The sequence below is a fragment of the Medicago sativa genome, chromosome 4 (assembly GCF_051527215.1).
Source record: "Medicago sativa cultivar Bolivia chromosome 4, Bolivia_mono, whole genome shotgun sequence".
NCBI lineage: Eukaryota > Viridiplantae > Streptophyta > Magnoliopsida > Fabales > Fabaceae > Medicago > Medicago sativa.
Window position 1 is genome coordinate 65,802,955 of NC_140752.1, and position 14,994 is coordinate 65,817,948.

The 14,994-nt window shown below is 31.5% G+C and overlaps 2 protein-coding genes across 2 annotated transcripts; both read right to left on the bottom strand.

Annotated features, from left to right (window-relative positions):
• Nucleotides 1-1,027: 1,027 nt before the first annotated feature.
• LOC146930841 (transcription factor bHLH25-like) lies at nucleotides 1,028-6,487 on the bottom strand. The gene is made up of 4 exons (XM_085702285.1): nucleotides 6,363-6,487; nucleotides 5,527-6,060; nucleotides 1,929-2,288; nucleotides 1,028-1,672 (listed from the first exon to the last, which is right to left on the bottom strand). Exons 1-4 carry the CDS (start codon nucleotides 6,423-6,425, stop codon nucleotides 1,574-1,576), a joined length of 1,056 nt encoding a protein of 351 aa, XP_085558411.1. The 5' UTR covers nucleotides 6,426-6,487; the 3' UTR covers nucleotides 1,028-1,573.
• A 1,414-nt stretch (nucleotides 6,488-7,901) lies between these two features.
• On the bottom strand, nucleotides 7,902-8,455 carry LOC146930842 (uncharacterized). The gene is made up of 2 exons (XM_085707606.1): nucleotides 8,425-8,455; nucleotides 7,902-8,329 (listed from the first exon to the last, which is right to left on the bottom strand). Exons 1-2 carry the CDS (start codon nucleotides 8,453-8,455, stop codon nucleotides 7,902-7,904), a joined length of 459 nt encoding a protein of 152 aa, XP_085563732.1.
• Nucleotides 8,456-14,994: the final 6,539 nt, after the last annotated feature.

A 14,994-nucleotide genomic window follows, 5' to 3' on the forward strand; every position in this document is an offset into this window, starting at 1 on the left:
ACATGTTCTAGTGTGCGGTGCTGGAAAATTAATTAATATTTTCTTGAACCCTCAAGCAAAATTTTCAACGATTAATTAATTAAGAAATAATGTTTCGGTGGATTATCCTTCAAAAAAATGTTTCGGTGGATTAACTGACGGCATGTGTTAATTGCGTCAATATAAAGGGATATGCTTCATTTACAATTTTAATAAGGATGTGCAAGCTCAACAATTAAACATGCGGGTCCATGTATTTTTAACTTCTCAAAAACAAAGATGTGCATTTTCATGTGAAAACGAAGATGTTTATTTCAACGGTTTAAGAAAATTATAAATAAATATATTTTTAACTTGAATAGAGATCCAATGTTTTATGAAAATATAGATTTGCATCTTTATGTCAGAATGAAGATGTTTATCTCACTAATTTAATATAACATTTCAAATCAAGCTTTTAATAAAGATCCAACTTCTATAACTTGAATTAGATGTCCTGAGTTATTTGTCCAATATACATAGTTCAATTTTTTGATTTTTTTTTTTTGTTTTCAAAATGGTATATATAATAAAACACCGCTAAGCGCTAAAGCACAAGGAGTGCCAAAACGCCTAGGCACAAACAGAGTTCAAGCTATCCTGTACAAAGCCAACACGGCACCAAACAAAAAGATAAAAGAAACAAAGCTAGAATACTGAATTTAAGCAAGCTAAAGGGCTCCGCCGCCACACTTGATAATCAAAATAAAAAATATTGTATTTCGATTTCAACCACCAATATGATTGAAGTTTCACCCTTTCACCTAGCGTGCAAATTGTCTTCATTTCTTTTGAAAACTCTATTATTTTGTTTATTCCAAATTGTCCAAGCAACTGACAATTTTTTTTATTTAAAAGAGTTAAGGAGTTAAAAGGTCCCGAGTTTGCGTCCTAACAAAGAAAAAAAATACTAACATAATAACTAAGAAGTCAATATTAGTCATTAAAAAAACGGAGATTTGCTTCTTCATGTTAGAACGAAGATGTTTATTTCAACAGTTTAAAAAAATTATAAATAAATAAATTTTATAAATGAGAGCATCCCAAGATACATTTGTCAAACCATTCTATAAAAATAAGGAAATTTTGAAAATATTTGTGACTTTTGTTGACCGGCAGCTCAACAACACTTGTACGTGCTCATATTCGTGTATGTTATGATGACATAAAACTTGTTGTTTTTTTCTACATTACCCTTTACTTATTTGGAGTAATTTTCCCCCATCAAAGAAAAATTTATTTTTTCATCTTTTTTCTTATGATCAAATACTATTTTCATCTCCAGAACATCAAACTTCTTCATCTGCTTCATTCAATATGTGATCTCCATCTCCTTTGTTCCATAATCAAATCCTACTTGTTATTAAGGGTAAATTACACTCAATTCATCAAGGGATAATGTAGGCTTCACCAATTTGGTTTTTTCTTACAATCAATTACCGTTTTCATCTCAAGAACATCAAACTTCTTCATCTTCTTCGTTCAACATGTAATCTTCATCTTCTTCAACCCAGAATCGAATCATACTTGTCATGAGAGGTAAATTACTTCCAATTCATGAAGGAGTAATGTAGGCCTCACCAATAAACTTCAATATTGTCATGCGTACGTTCTTCACAAGTTCTTTTGTGCTCAAGTTGTACCCTTCACCCAACTATAAAATATTATATAAATAATATTAGATACAATGGTCAATTTCATGGAGAAAAAAAGACCAAAATCAAAATCAAAAAAAAAAAATGAATATACCAAGCAAATATTGTAGAAAACAACTTAGAATAAAATACTTATTATAAGATAATAACAATTAAACAACTATTTGTCAATATAATAATAGTAATAGTGATGGAACCATGAGTTTAAAAGTGGTAAAAATATGTTTAATGGCAATTTAAAGGATGGGTAACTACCTGAGCAATGATGGTAATGTCAAGTGTAGAATCTCCAAAGGGTAAGACACTGCTATTGACAACAAATAGTTGAAATCTTTGAATTTCGACCATTATTTTAACCAAAAGCCCCTTGTGCTCTTGACATTGTATCCGAATCAACATTTGTTTTCCTAATACTCTTGCTTCCACTTGAAATGGTGAACCAACAACACATTCAACACTATCATCACATGATGAAGAATCTTCATCGCTGCATAGGCATGGTTTGGTCGATGATTTTTTTTTTGCTTTCTTGTTTTGTTCTTCGACAACTTCCAAACGATTTTTAAGCTCTTTCATGTATTTAATAGTGTCAACTAGTACAGATAGCTTGTCCATCTAGCAGATTTTTACAGATTCAATTAGTGAGTAGTTTAACACAAAACAGTGTAACCAAGATTTATCTTTATCTCTAAAATATAAGAGATTTATCTTGAGTAGTTATATATGATGAAGAATAAAATTGTAAAACAATGCTACATAGTAGGGCTGGTCTAAGGGGGCTGCCACTAAAGCAGGGGCTTTAGGCCCTCGAATTTTTTAGGCTCCGTATTAGGCTTCATTTTTTTGTCTTTGAAAATATTTTCGTACGTCAAATTTTGTAAACATGTTCACTCGAAGCTCAAGTGGTATGTAATTCGATGTCGGTTGTTCTAAATATATTAAGACAAGTAGTGTGTGATCAAAGTTTGTAAAAGTAAAAAATTAATTTATATTTGTATCATTTTAATATTATTTTGTTATTTTATGATCTCTAATAATTGGTAAATAATGTCTATATTAAATATTATTTTCAACACGCACACACGCGCGCGCGCGCACACACACACACACACACACACATATATATATATATATATATATATATATATATGAAGTTGTGACAAAGCAAAGTTTGATTTCTAGTTGACAAAATACTCATATTTAATTAGTGTCGGACACACATCATATAGAATCACTTTCGATTGAGGAAACTTATGGATTTTTTTTAAAATTTCGTTTTAGGCCTAAAAATACATTGGGACGGCCCTGCTACAGAGTAATTGTCAACAAATTCAATACAACAACCAAACATATTAATTCTCTTACTTGGGACTTTTATGATTCAATCACAAATGTAAGGGTTTTGATATATACTCCGGAGTATTTGTTTTCTAAACCAATAAATTAACAATCAATTTTATGATATAATAAACCAATAAATTAACAATCATTTTTATGATATAATAAACCAACCCATTAATTCCTTAATTATTTTTTCTCCTTCCTATTTTTTTTACCTTTTTCATTTTTTTATTATATTTTTCTTTCCACTACTCATCTTTAAAAGAAGAAAGAAGAAGAGTAATCGAAAGAGAAAATATAATAAAAAAATGTAAAAAACTAACAAAGAAAATATAAAAAGAAGAGAAAAATAAAGAGTCAAAAAATAATAATGTTAAAAGATAGATTTGCTCTTAAATAAAATTGATTTGTTTTATTTTAAAGAAAGATAAGAATGTAATAAATATGTAATTATTTTTCCTATATTAGTACTTCATCCGCTCATAAATACAAGTCAAAGTTTGACCATGTGCACTATTTATATAACTTATTTGACCATGTGCACTATTTATATAACTTATTTTGACCATATATTAACGGAAAAGTTAATACTCCCTCCGTTGCAAATAAACAAAATCAATAAAATCACATTTTTAAGGAATGTGGTCTGTCCTATTTATTTTGAACTAAAGTGTCTAATTTACCCTCATGATAATTCTAATTGTTGGTCACAACCTACAATTTGTTGCTGTATTAATTACTACAAGTGGAGTATAGTTTTAATGAATACTTACTCTGGTTATAACTAATAGATTCACGAATAACTAATGTATCTGACATATATATAGATCATATACATTAGATATTCAATTAACCTAAAAAGTTGGTATTTGTTTATAAATGTAATCGGGGAAGTATGTGCTACTTTCTAAAACATACTGTATTTTTCTAGTTGATACTCCCTCCGTCCCTTAATGTAACCACCCATTTGATTTTATTTTTGTCCCTAAATGTAACCCCCTTTTCAAATTACTAGATGCATTTGTTACTTTTTTCCTAAACATACCCCCAATTAATATTACTAATTTGTCTTGAAATATGAATAGTCAAATTTAATACACATACAAACAAAGGACAATTTGGTAATATTAATACACAAAACAGACACATTAATTACACTGACAACTTTTCTTAAGAAATGTGAAAAATGCAAAGGGGGGTTACATTAAGGGACGGAGGGAGTATTTAGTTCCAGTTGATAGGCCACCGTGTTTCGGGTTCATAAACTCATCAATTCTAAAGTATACTACTACTTTTAAGGTGCTATTGCATTGAATGTAATAAAATTGTAGAGTATTTTATTTGGGTAATGCTAACTTGTACCCTAAGGATACAAGTTAAGGATCTATAAAAGGAAATAAGTAATAAATTTTGTATTGAAAGTATAAATATTTAAATATTTATAATATTAAATACACAATTTCCAAAAAAATAATTTTACTTTTAGCATCTTAACTTATGCCCTTAAGATAACATTTTCCATTTTATTTTATAGAACAACAATGCTATTTGTCCCGAAGCTTTTTATCAAGAATTTGTCCCGAGGCTTTGTTGGACCAATCACAATTCATGCTGGCCCGGAAAAAACGGCATCGTGGTTCCCATATTTTTTTGAAGTAGCAGTTATTGAAACAATTAAATAAAGAGTAATGATATTTTGACATCCATTTAATGACAACTTTGTTGACAACCTTGTTTTTCTCACTTCTTATTGGTCAAAAACAATGGAGAGAGAAAAAGGAAGAGAGAGGATAACAACATCATGTGAGTATGAGAGAGAAAGTTGTCCAAAAGTTGTCAAAAAGTGGTTGTCAAAATATCATTTCTCTTAAATAAAATCAAAGGGTCAGAATGTTGCCAACACATTCTGGAAATTTCATGAGGCTCCACCTCGCGTTATCCAGCATTTTCCTTTATAGAAAGATAAGAATGTAATAAATATATAATTAATTTTCCTATATTATGACTCCTTGCACTCATAAATACATGTCATACATTGACCATGTACACTACTACTTTCTCTGGTCACTATTATAAGCAAAAGACTACTTTTTAGGTATATGAAATGAGTGATGTATGTGGTCTACATATTCTACACTTTAATATAGACCACATAATAGACCACATACATCATTTCTTCGATGAATCTATAAAGTATTTTTATAATAATGACCGGAAGGAGTATCTATGTAATCTATTTTGACCAATATATAAAGGGAAATGTTAATTTTTTTTTTTTTGACAAGAGGAAATCTTAATATATAAGTTGCTCGATTTATCACCTTCAATATTTTTAAAATATAAACTTTTTATAATTTGTTATGATAAATAATTAAAGATATTAATTATTAAAATTGTGCATTGACATATGTGAATGATCAACTACAACGCAATATGTATTTATCAACTAAGTAGTTGATAATTGATGATTTTAAGAGTTGGCTAATAGGTAAGTCAAAATAAAGTATCGTACCTTTTTAAGGTTAGGAACAAGAGCTGCAAGAGCAATGAAGGTTTGGGTGAGTTTCTCTCTTCGATTTCTCTCAGCCATGATGTGATCTCTACCATGAGCACGAGGCCTTTTGCTTTTTGAGGTTTTTGTTTCCATGTTTTCTTTTTCCAACGACCCTTTTGAGGTTTCTGTTGAGTGATTCATATTTTCCAATTCGGTTGGAGACACTGATATTGTTTCATTCTCTTTTGAGTTACTAGGGGGTGAATTTGGGGGGTTGTCAAAAGATGGTATTTGAAACTGAAAAGAGGAGTTACATGGTGATGGAGAAATATTTGGTGAAAGTGATTCATTGATTTTGTCATTATTATCAATTGTTTCATGAATGAATGACTTGCTGAGATTATTTGTGGAAGTGGACCCCAGAGTTAAACATTGTTGTTTGTTTTGTTCTTGAAATACATTAGACATGTCTTGTGAAAGAAACCCTCCTACATCAGCATCAAGGAAATTCAGGTTGCATTCCTCAGCAAATATATTGTATTCGTTCATTTCCTGAAAAAAAAAAAGTTCAAGTGTTGATTAATTAATAACTATGTTATTCCAAATGTTGAGACAAATCTTGAAGATTTGGTCTACAAATATATTTGAAAAGGTATAACTATATTTCAGATCTATGTTTATTCTTATTTAAGGTTAGGCTTATGTCCCTTGTGACGGATATTCTGAAGTGGAAGACAAAGATCTCAAACTCACAAATTACGTTAGATCTCAAACTCAAACTTCACTTAGCTTACATTTAACTTAATTAAAGCCAAAATAATTAATTAATAATCGACCATATGTGATTTTCTTACCAAATCAGTTAACCAGCTGCTGATTGATGATACTTTCATTGCTGGGTTGTTGATTTCCTCCATTCTCTCAACGGTAACACTTCTGTACTGAACTTGAAACAGGATTCGATGCTATTATTTTTGCTGAATTAGAATGCCATTGGTGGATCTTTTATAGCACTATATTTTAAGCACGTGTGGTCAATATATTCTGCTTTCAATCTAGTACGTAGACAAATATTCTTTTTTAATGTTTAGTTTGTATCATAGATCACGAGTGACGTATATGTCTTTCCACTCTTTTTATTGCGTTAACGCATGTAAATTATCAACAATATTTTATTGAAATTTACTAGTAAATTACAAACGATACATTATATGTCCTCGTGAGCTTAACTCAGTTGGTTGGGACAATCTATAAAATATGCAAGGTCCAGGGTTCAAGCCCCGACCACTACCAAAAAAACGATATTTTATATAATTTAATATATATCAAGATCTTAAGAAGTTTTTTTTTTTTTAAGAATCAAAAATGGGATTTATATTCACACTATCATAGATGTCTTTCTAGCACAAGACTTGTCATAGAAGGTGCTCAATAAACAGAGTTCTGAGAACAAATACACAAGCACGCAGTCAATCGATATCCAAGCAAATTAACGGGTCCGACCACCGCTGCTGACAACCAAAAACAAAAGCGACATTATTAGCCTTCAACCACCAGTATGAATGAAACTTAACCTTATCAATAAGCTCCGTATTAGGAGTGTGAGAGCTATTAAAAAGTCTATTGTTACGCTCATTCCACACTAGCCAAACACAGAGAAGCCAAATCAACTGTAAAAATGATCTGCGAGCCCTCGTGCCACCTAAATAATTAGTAAACTGAACAAAATGTACACGAAGGCTGTGATGATCTACACCTACAACACCAATCCAAGAACGAACATGTTGCCAAATGATGCCAAAAACATCGCAATGAAGTTGTTTTGGTAGCCAGGAATAAAGAGAGGGATGTGGCACTTTCATTTAAATTTATTAAGATTTTAAGCGTAACACTTAATCTTAAAATAAAAGTGTTATGCTTTGTTGTCACACTTTTATTTTTTTATTTTTTTTTTGAAGAAACTAAAATGATATATATTCACACCAAACACAACGCCTCTTTAGCACAAGGCGTGCCAAAGAAACGCAAAACGGAAACAATATATGTTACAAGGCAACGGTTCAAAAAAAAAAAACAGGCATTAGGTCGATACCCAAGCATAACAACGGGTCCGACCGCCACTGCTGACAACCATACACAAAAGCAACGTTATTAGCACGCAGCCACCAATAAGAATGAAACTTAACCTTTTCGACTAGCTCCTCAATAGGACTAATAACATTATTAAAGACTTTATTATTACGCTCTTTCCAAATGGTCCAAACACATAATAGCCAAATGAGCTGAAGGAAAGAACGTCGCGTCTTGGTGCCACCTAAATAATTAGTAAAGTGAATAAAATGAGCATCAATATCTCGGTGGTCGACTTCTGAGAAGCCTAGCCATGACCGTACCTACTGCCAAATAACTCCAAAAAAATCACAATGAATAAATAAATGGTTTGCAGTTTCAATATGACCACACCCTCCAACGTAGGAGATGTCTGTGACAGGAAGGATGCCTCGATCATAAAGGTTAATTTTGGTTGGCAATCTGTCTCGGAGTAATCGCCAAGCTAGAATCGACACCTTCGACGACACTTGAGGATGCCAAACCAAACTCTGAACATCATCCTGCAGCTGATAATCATGAGATGTAATAACTGCATACCCCGAACGCACCGAATAGCCACCAACAGGATCAGGGTGCCACTGCCAGCTATCTGAGACAAAAGGCTGCAGAAAAATATTAGTAATAATTGCCCTACACTCCGCTAGCATCTCTTCCTCCCACACCCACAACCGCCGCCTCCACTGCCAAGCTCCACCATCCACCTCCAAACCTAGAGAGAACATAGAAGCAACATTAGCCAGCTTGTTCTCCGCTAGATGGAACAACCGACTAAAACGCCGACAAAGAGGAACATCTCCGACCCACCTATCAAGCCAAAACGAAGTATTTTCCCCATCACCGACCTTCCTCAAAACCGACCCTGCAAACCAACCCTCTCCCTCCTCACCTAACCCATCTCTAATCTTCACCGCCTCCTTCCACTAACAAGAAGCACTCCGCCCCCCATCCTCCAACCTCCCTGCCTCCTCACCATACCTAGCAACTAACACCCTATACCAAAAACCTCCTCTATCAATCAACATCCGCCAACACCACTTCCCTAAGAGAGCTAAATTAAACTCCTTTAACTGCCTAACCCCCAAACCTCCGTCCTCCTTACGCACACACTTTTATTTTAATATTTAAATTTATTCTTATTTATTATTTGTTACGTGTGTTATTTGTATTGAAAATTGAGAGTATTTTCAGAAAGAGAAAAATATAGTCCAAAAGAGCTGAAAATGGTTATTTTCTTTAAATATATTATAAATATTTGTTTAAGGGTATAATTGAAATAACAAAAAAGCCAATCCAAAATCTCCTAAAATCCCCTTATTTTCTTTATAGATAGTATAAAATATAGTGTAAATATACATTTGTTATTAAATAACTGTTTTTTTTAAGAAATTTGTTCTTAAATGAATAAAAAAAATATTTTTTGCTTATATAATGAAACTTGAAAAAGTAGTAGCATGCGTACAGTACTATATCATTTTTATTTTAGGGAAGTACTATATCATTATATCATTTTTATTTTAGGGAAGTACTATATCATTTTTTGAAAACATGTTTTTGTCGCATGTTTTTTTTTTATACTAATCAATGACAACTATTTGTTCTGTATTTTTTATGTATCAATGATAAATATATGTTCGTGTCTTTTTTTGTATATATTTACCAGTGATCAATATTCACTCTGCTTCTTTTAATGTATCAAGAACAAATGATTGTCCTTTGTTTTTTATATTAATGAATGACAAATATTTTACCAACACTTTTTTTATGCATTAGTGATAATATTTGTCCCATGTTTTTCGTTTACTAATCAGTGACAAATATTTGTTATGTATTAGGGGTAAATATGTGTTTTTTTTATATTTTTATAATTATCGCTGACAAAAATTTGTCCCTTGGTTTTACATTGATTTTTTTTTTTTTTGTGGTGTTCGGGGTTCGAACCTCGGACCTTGCATATATTATGCATTGTGCTTACCAACTTAACTAAGCTCATGAGAACTTGGTTTTACATTGATTAGTTACATGTATTCCTTTCGTATTTTATTGTTATGGAAAAAACACAACTGAGTAAAACTTGTTTGTGTGAAGAAGGAATTTATTTTATGTATGTTTGTTAGTGACAAATATTTGTCCTCCTTTATTTATGTGTCGGTGAAAAATATTTGTCCTACATTTTATATAGTAATCAGCGAAAAATAATTGTCCTGCACTTTTTTGTGTGTGTCTATATATATATATATATATATATATATATATATATATATATATATATATAGTCTCATATTTTTCTAGAATTATCAATGATAAATGCTTTTATATTTTTTTTACTATTATTAGTGATAAATATTTGTTCAGTATTTTTTATATTAATCAATGCTAAATATTTGGAGAGTAGTGAGAAAAAGAAAGAGATAGAAATGTATGAAAGAAGTTTGATTTAATTAAGAGCGAAAGAAGAAAAAAAAGTAACGTGTAAGAGAGAAAGAGAAAAAGAAGAAGGAAAATATAGGAAGTGGGTGTGTGAAGTTAGAATTTTTTAATACATTTTGCCTAAAAAAAAATTTATACATTTTTTATTTTGTTTTTGTGCACAAAGTCAAAATTGCCCAAAAAAAATAGGGTTTAATATGTGATTCGTCCCTGCAAATAGGGCTCGCTTAAAATTTCGTCCCTGCAATCGCTAATCTTTTTTTTTTGCCCCTGCAAAGTTTAATCAGTTAAAAATTCGTCCTTTGACCCAGTTTAATCACTGCCACATTAGCAAATCACCAAAATGGCACGCGAAAGGACGAAAATACCCCTGGCTTATTTTTTTTCCTTAAAAAAAAATTTCAAAATTTTGAAAATTCTTTTTTTAAATTTAAAAAAATCTGAAAAAATCATAAAAAATTTCGGAAAAAAATTTTAAAATTAAAACTGAAAAAACTGAAATTTTTCCGAGAAAAAATCGTAAAAAAAAAAAATGGGGAAAAATCTGGAAAAAAAAGTTTTTTGAAGGAAAAAACAAAAAAATAAGCCAGGGGTATTTTCGTCCTTTCGCGTGCCCTTTTGGTCATTTGCTGACGTGGCAGTGATTAAATTGGGTCAAAGGACGAATTTTTAACTGATTAAATTTTGCAGGGGCAAAAAAAAAGGATTAGTGATTGGAGGGACGAAATTTTAAGCGACCCCTATTTGCAGGGACGAATCACATATTAAACCCAAAAAAATAAGATGTGTTACAAAGTGTCATATTTTTTTTAAGAGAATGTACAAAAGTTTTTTTTTGAAAGAAGAGAATGTACAAAAGTGTCATGTATTGTGTTTTAGCCTTTGGGTGGTAGTTTAGTTTCTTAAATTTATATTATTATTGTTATATAAAGATTATACAATTATGAGTTTAGTTAGTACATTTCACTACAATATAATTATTTCACACATGCATTCAATTACGTATTGTCACAAATAATTAATGAATACGACAACTTAAGTGTTTTCATATTTATTAATTGACATGACAAGACATTATTAAATGCATGTTAAAATAATTGTACACTGATAGAGTATATTAATTTAATTCTATTAGTATTTTTAAGGGGTAATTTATATTAGTAATATTATCTGTGATTATTATATAGAACACTCTTTTTGGAAAATTTACTTTCTCTGGTCCTTATTATAAGAATAAAAACCAAAAAATATTAAAATTAATATACTTCCTCTGTCTCTAAATAATAGTCGTTTAAGGTTTATGCACTGTTATTAAGGAAATAATTAATTGTGTTGATTTTGATGGTAAAATTAGTGTCATTTACTAAAACACCCTTATTAATTGTAGTTAGTGGAGTAGTTAAGTTGGATGAAATTCAATAAATAAGGGTATAATAATGGAAAATAATAATAAATGTTGTATTGGTATTCTAAAGTGACAATTATTTTAAGAAAAAGAAAAATTGGTAAAGAGACAATTATTGTGAGACGGAGGGAGTAATTATTAATTGCTGTAACATTTTAAATATTTTAAAAAATATACCTTTATAAAAAGTTGTGAAACATTAAATACATTCACTAATATTAAAAAGATAACCATTAAATGAGAGGTAGAAAAATCTTTAAAACAATAACTACACCTTGAAATTTGTGACATTTTTGTTTTATAAATATGAAGAAAAAAATTAAAAAATTTCTTACTACCTTCATTCCTTTTTAATTGTCACCTTTTGACATTTTAAACAAATCAAGACATTTATTAAATATTACTACTTCTTCAGAAAAAAAATATTACTTCTAATAATTTATCATTTTTCTATGATACCCTTATTTATTTAATATCTCATTTCATACATTTCTCTCTCCGCAATAAATAACTAATAGTAATATTAATAAAACAACATTTAACTAAGAGTGTGATCATGAACACATTATGTGTTGGCACTGTTAGTGTCTTATGGCGGATTTGTCTAGGAGTTGGTTGAGTGAGGGGTTCTGCTAATGGCCTTCCTCTTGTTCGGTTGTCGTTAACTGCTCTTGTTAGGAGTTTTGTGTTTCTGTTGTGGTTTTAGTTTTTGCTCTTATTTTTCTGTGGGAGGGTTTCTTTGATTTTGTTATTGCTGAACATGAGTGCTTCTTATACTCAAATTTGTATATTTGTTTGGATTCTTGTAGTAGATTTCTCTCTTTTATATTTTATATATAACATATATTTGACATTAAAAAAACATTTTTTATTAAAAAAAGACATTTAAAAAGACACTGGATGGAGTATATAATGGAGTGAAGGGAGTAGAGTAGATATAGCAAAAGAACACCTGAAACATGTTTCTCATGAATTGTTTAAAGGGTCACACTAACAAATGTTATAATGATACTTGTTAAGGATTCAAAATTAGAAATGATTGATGATGAAATCTAGGTAGAAAAAATTATTCCATCCGTCTCACAGTAATTGTCTCTTTAGCATTTTTTCTTTTTCTCAAAATAATTGTCACTTTAGAATACCAATGCAGCATTTATTATTTTTTTTCCATTATTATACCCTTATTTATTGAATTTCATCAAACTTAACTACTCCACTAACTACAATTAATAAGGGTATTTTAGTAAATGATATTAATTTTACCATTGAAATCAACACAACTAATCATTTCCTTAATAATCGTGCACAAACCTTAAACGACTATAATTTAGAGACGGGGGGAGTACTTTTTGTTGTTATAATATTGAAAACACAATTTTTAAGATAAAATTTCTAATTTAAACTTCTTAACAAGTGTCTCAACTGTTGGAACAAAATGTGTTTAACAATAAACCTTAAAGAGTTTTGATGATAACAAGGTATTAAAAATTGTAAATTGGACTAGCTAATATTTGTTCAAGTGTACAGGACCTTAATTAAAAAGTTACATCATTTATTGGTTCTGAATGAGCAAATGAAGAGCTAAAGGAATCAACAATAATTGAAGCTTAGTGCTTCTGAAGGCAACTCGCTCCTGAAGAGAAAAGTGCTCCTGAAGAAAAGCCGCTCCTGAAGTTAGTAAAGCGCTCCTGAAGAATAGTGCTCCTGAAGACAAGATGTCCAGAAGCCACATCATTAGAAGCTGCGTTATCAGAAGCTGTATCATTCAGAAGCTGCATCATCAGAAGCTATGTTATCAGAAGCTGCCTCATCAGAAGTCATTTCACCAGAAGCTGAAGATCAACTGGATTCGCAAAAGATTCAAGGATTGAAGAATCATCACTGCAAAAGCTGTCTATTGGATTCGAAAACACAACAAAAGATTAGTGGAATTTTGCAACGGTCATTTCAAAGATGTTTGAAGACATGTGCTTGCAATTTGGACGAAAGCGTTAACATTGTACTATTGTACGAACTGTACAACCACCTTCTCCACTACTCTATTTTGTGTCCACGCTACAAGACAAGAAAACAGCTCCAGAATACGGCTTCGCCTGCATAGATGTTCCTTTGGATAAGGAATGGATTTCAAATTGGTTCTTCATAGGACCACAACCAAATCAGGCAAAAGATCATTGGTGAAAGATCAAGCTTCAACAACGACTCTTTGATGTGCTGGCAATTTCACAACGTCTCTTTCACACCTCTATATAAAGGAGTGAAGACTTAGAGAATTGGTAATGCAAGAACGCTAAACAAAAGACTATTATACAAGTGTCAAACCTCTGCTGAAATTGTTCTGCATTCACTTAGAATTTCTGTGTCTCAAAGTCTTATCTTAGAAATTCTTAAGTCATTGAGTCTGTATCTGATTTGTATTGTGAGCACCTCTGATTGTATATCAAGTGTTCAACCTTAAACAATTTTCTGTGTAATTTTGTTTAGTTAGAAGTCTCTTGCAGTTGTGCTTGAGCAGGAAGTCTCTTGATTGTGTTCTTGAGCAAAGGAAGTCTCTTGCTTGTGTGCTTGAGCAAAGGAAGTCTCTTGCTTGTGTGCTTGAGCAATTGTAATCAGATATTACTCTTAGTGAAATCTCCTTGGAAGTGCAAGGGGGACTGGACTACTTCCGGATTGTGGAAGGAACCAGTATAATTGCTTTGTGTCATTCTTCTTCTCTCTCTCTCTGTTTTATTCCGCTGCATTTAGATTCTGATAATCACTTCAGAAGCTGTCTCACTTAGCTTCTGATCAAGTGTGTTCAGTTTTAGGAGAAACGAAGAATTTTTCAAAACACAATTCAACCCCCCTTCTTGTGTTTTTCTCACCTTCAATTGGTATCTAGAGCCTTGGTCTGTTGTGTAACACTTAACCGTGCAACAGTCAAAGATCTGAGAAAAACATGTCTACTCCTCCTCCTACTGGTTCTGATGATACTAGCTATAAACATGTCTCACATGATTATAGTGATAGTAAGAAATCCAGTGTTGGAAAGATTCCAAAATTCAATGGAGATGCTGAAGAATTTTCTTGGTGGAAGACCAACTTTTACAGTTATATCATGAGCCTAGATGAAGAATTATGGGATATTCTGGAAGATGGTGTTGGTGATTTAGTCCTTGATGAAGAAGGAGCTGCTGTGGATAGAAAGAAACATACTCTTGAGTTGAAGAAACTCTACAAGAAGCATCATATTATCAGAGGAGCTCTTGTCACTGCTATACCCAAAGCAGAGTACATGAAGATGAGTGACAAATCCCCTGCTAAAGCTATGTTTGCTTCACTCTGTTCAAACTACGAAGGCAGCAAGAAGGTCAAAGAAGCTAAAGCTCTCATGCTTGTACATCAGTACGAGTTATTCAAGATGAAGGATGATGAGACTATTGAGGAGATGTACTCAAGGTTTCAAACCTTAGTCTCTGGGCTACAAATTCTAAAGAAGAGCTATGTTGCTTCTGACCATGTGAGTAAGATACTCAGAAGCTTATCTGCAAGATGGAGACCAA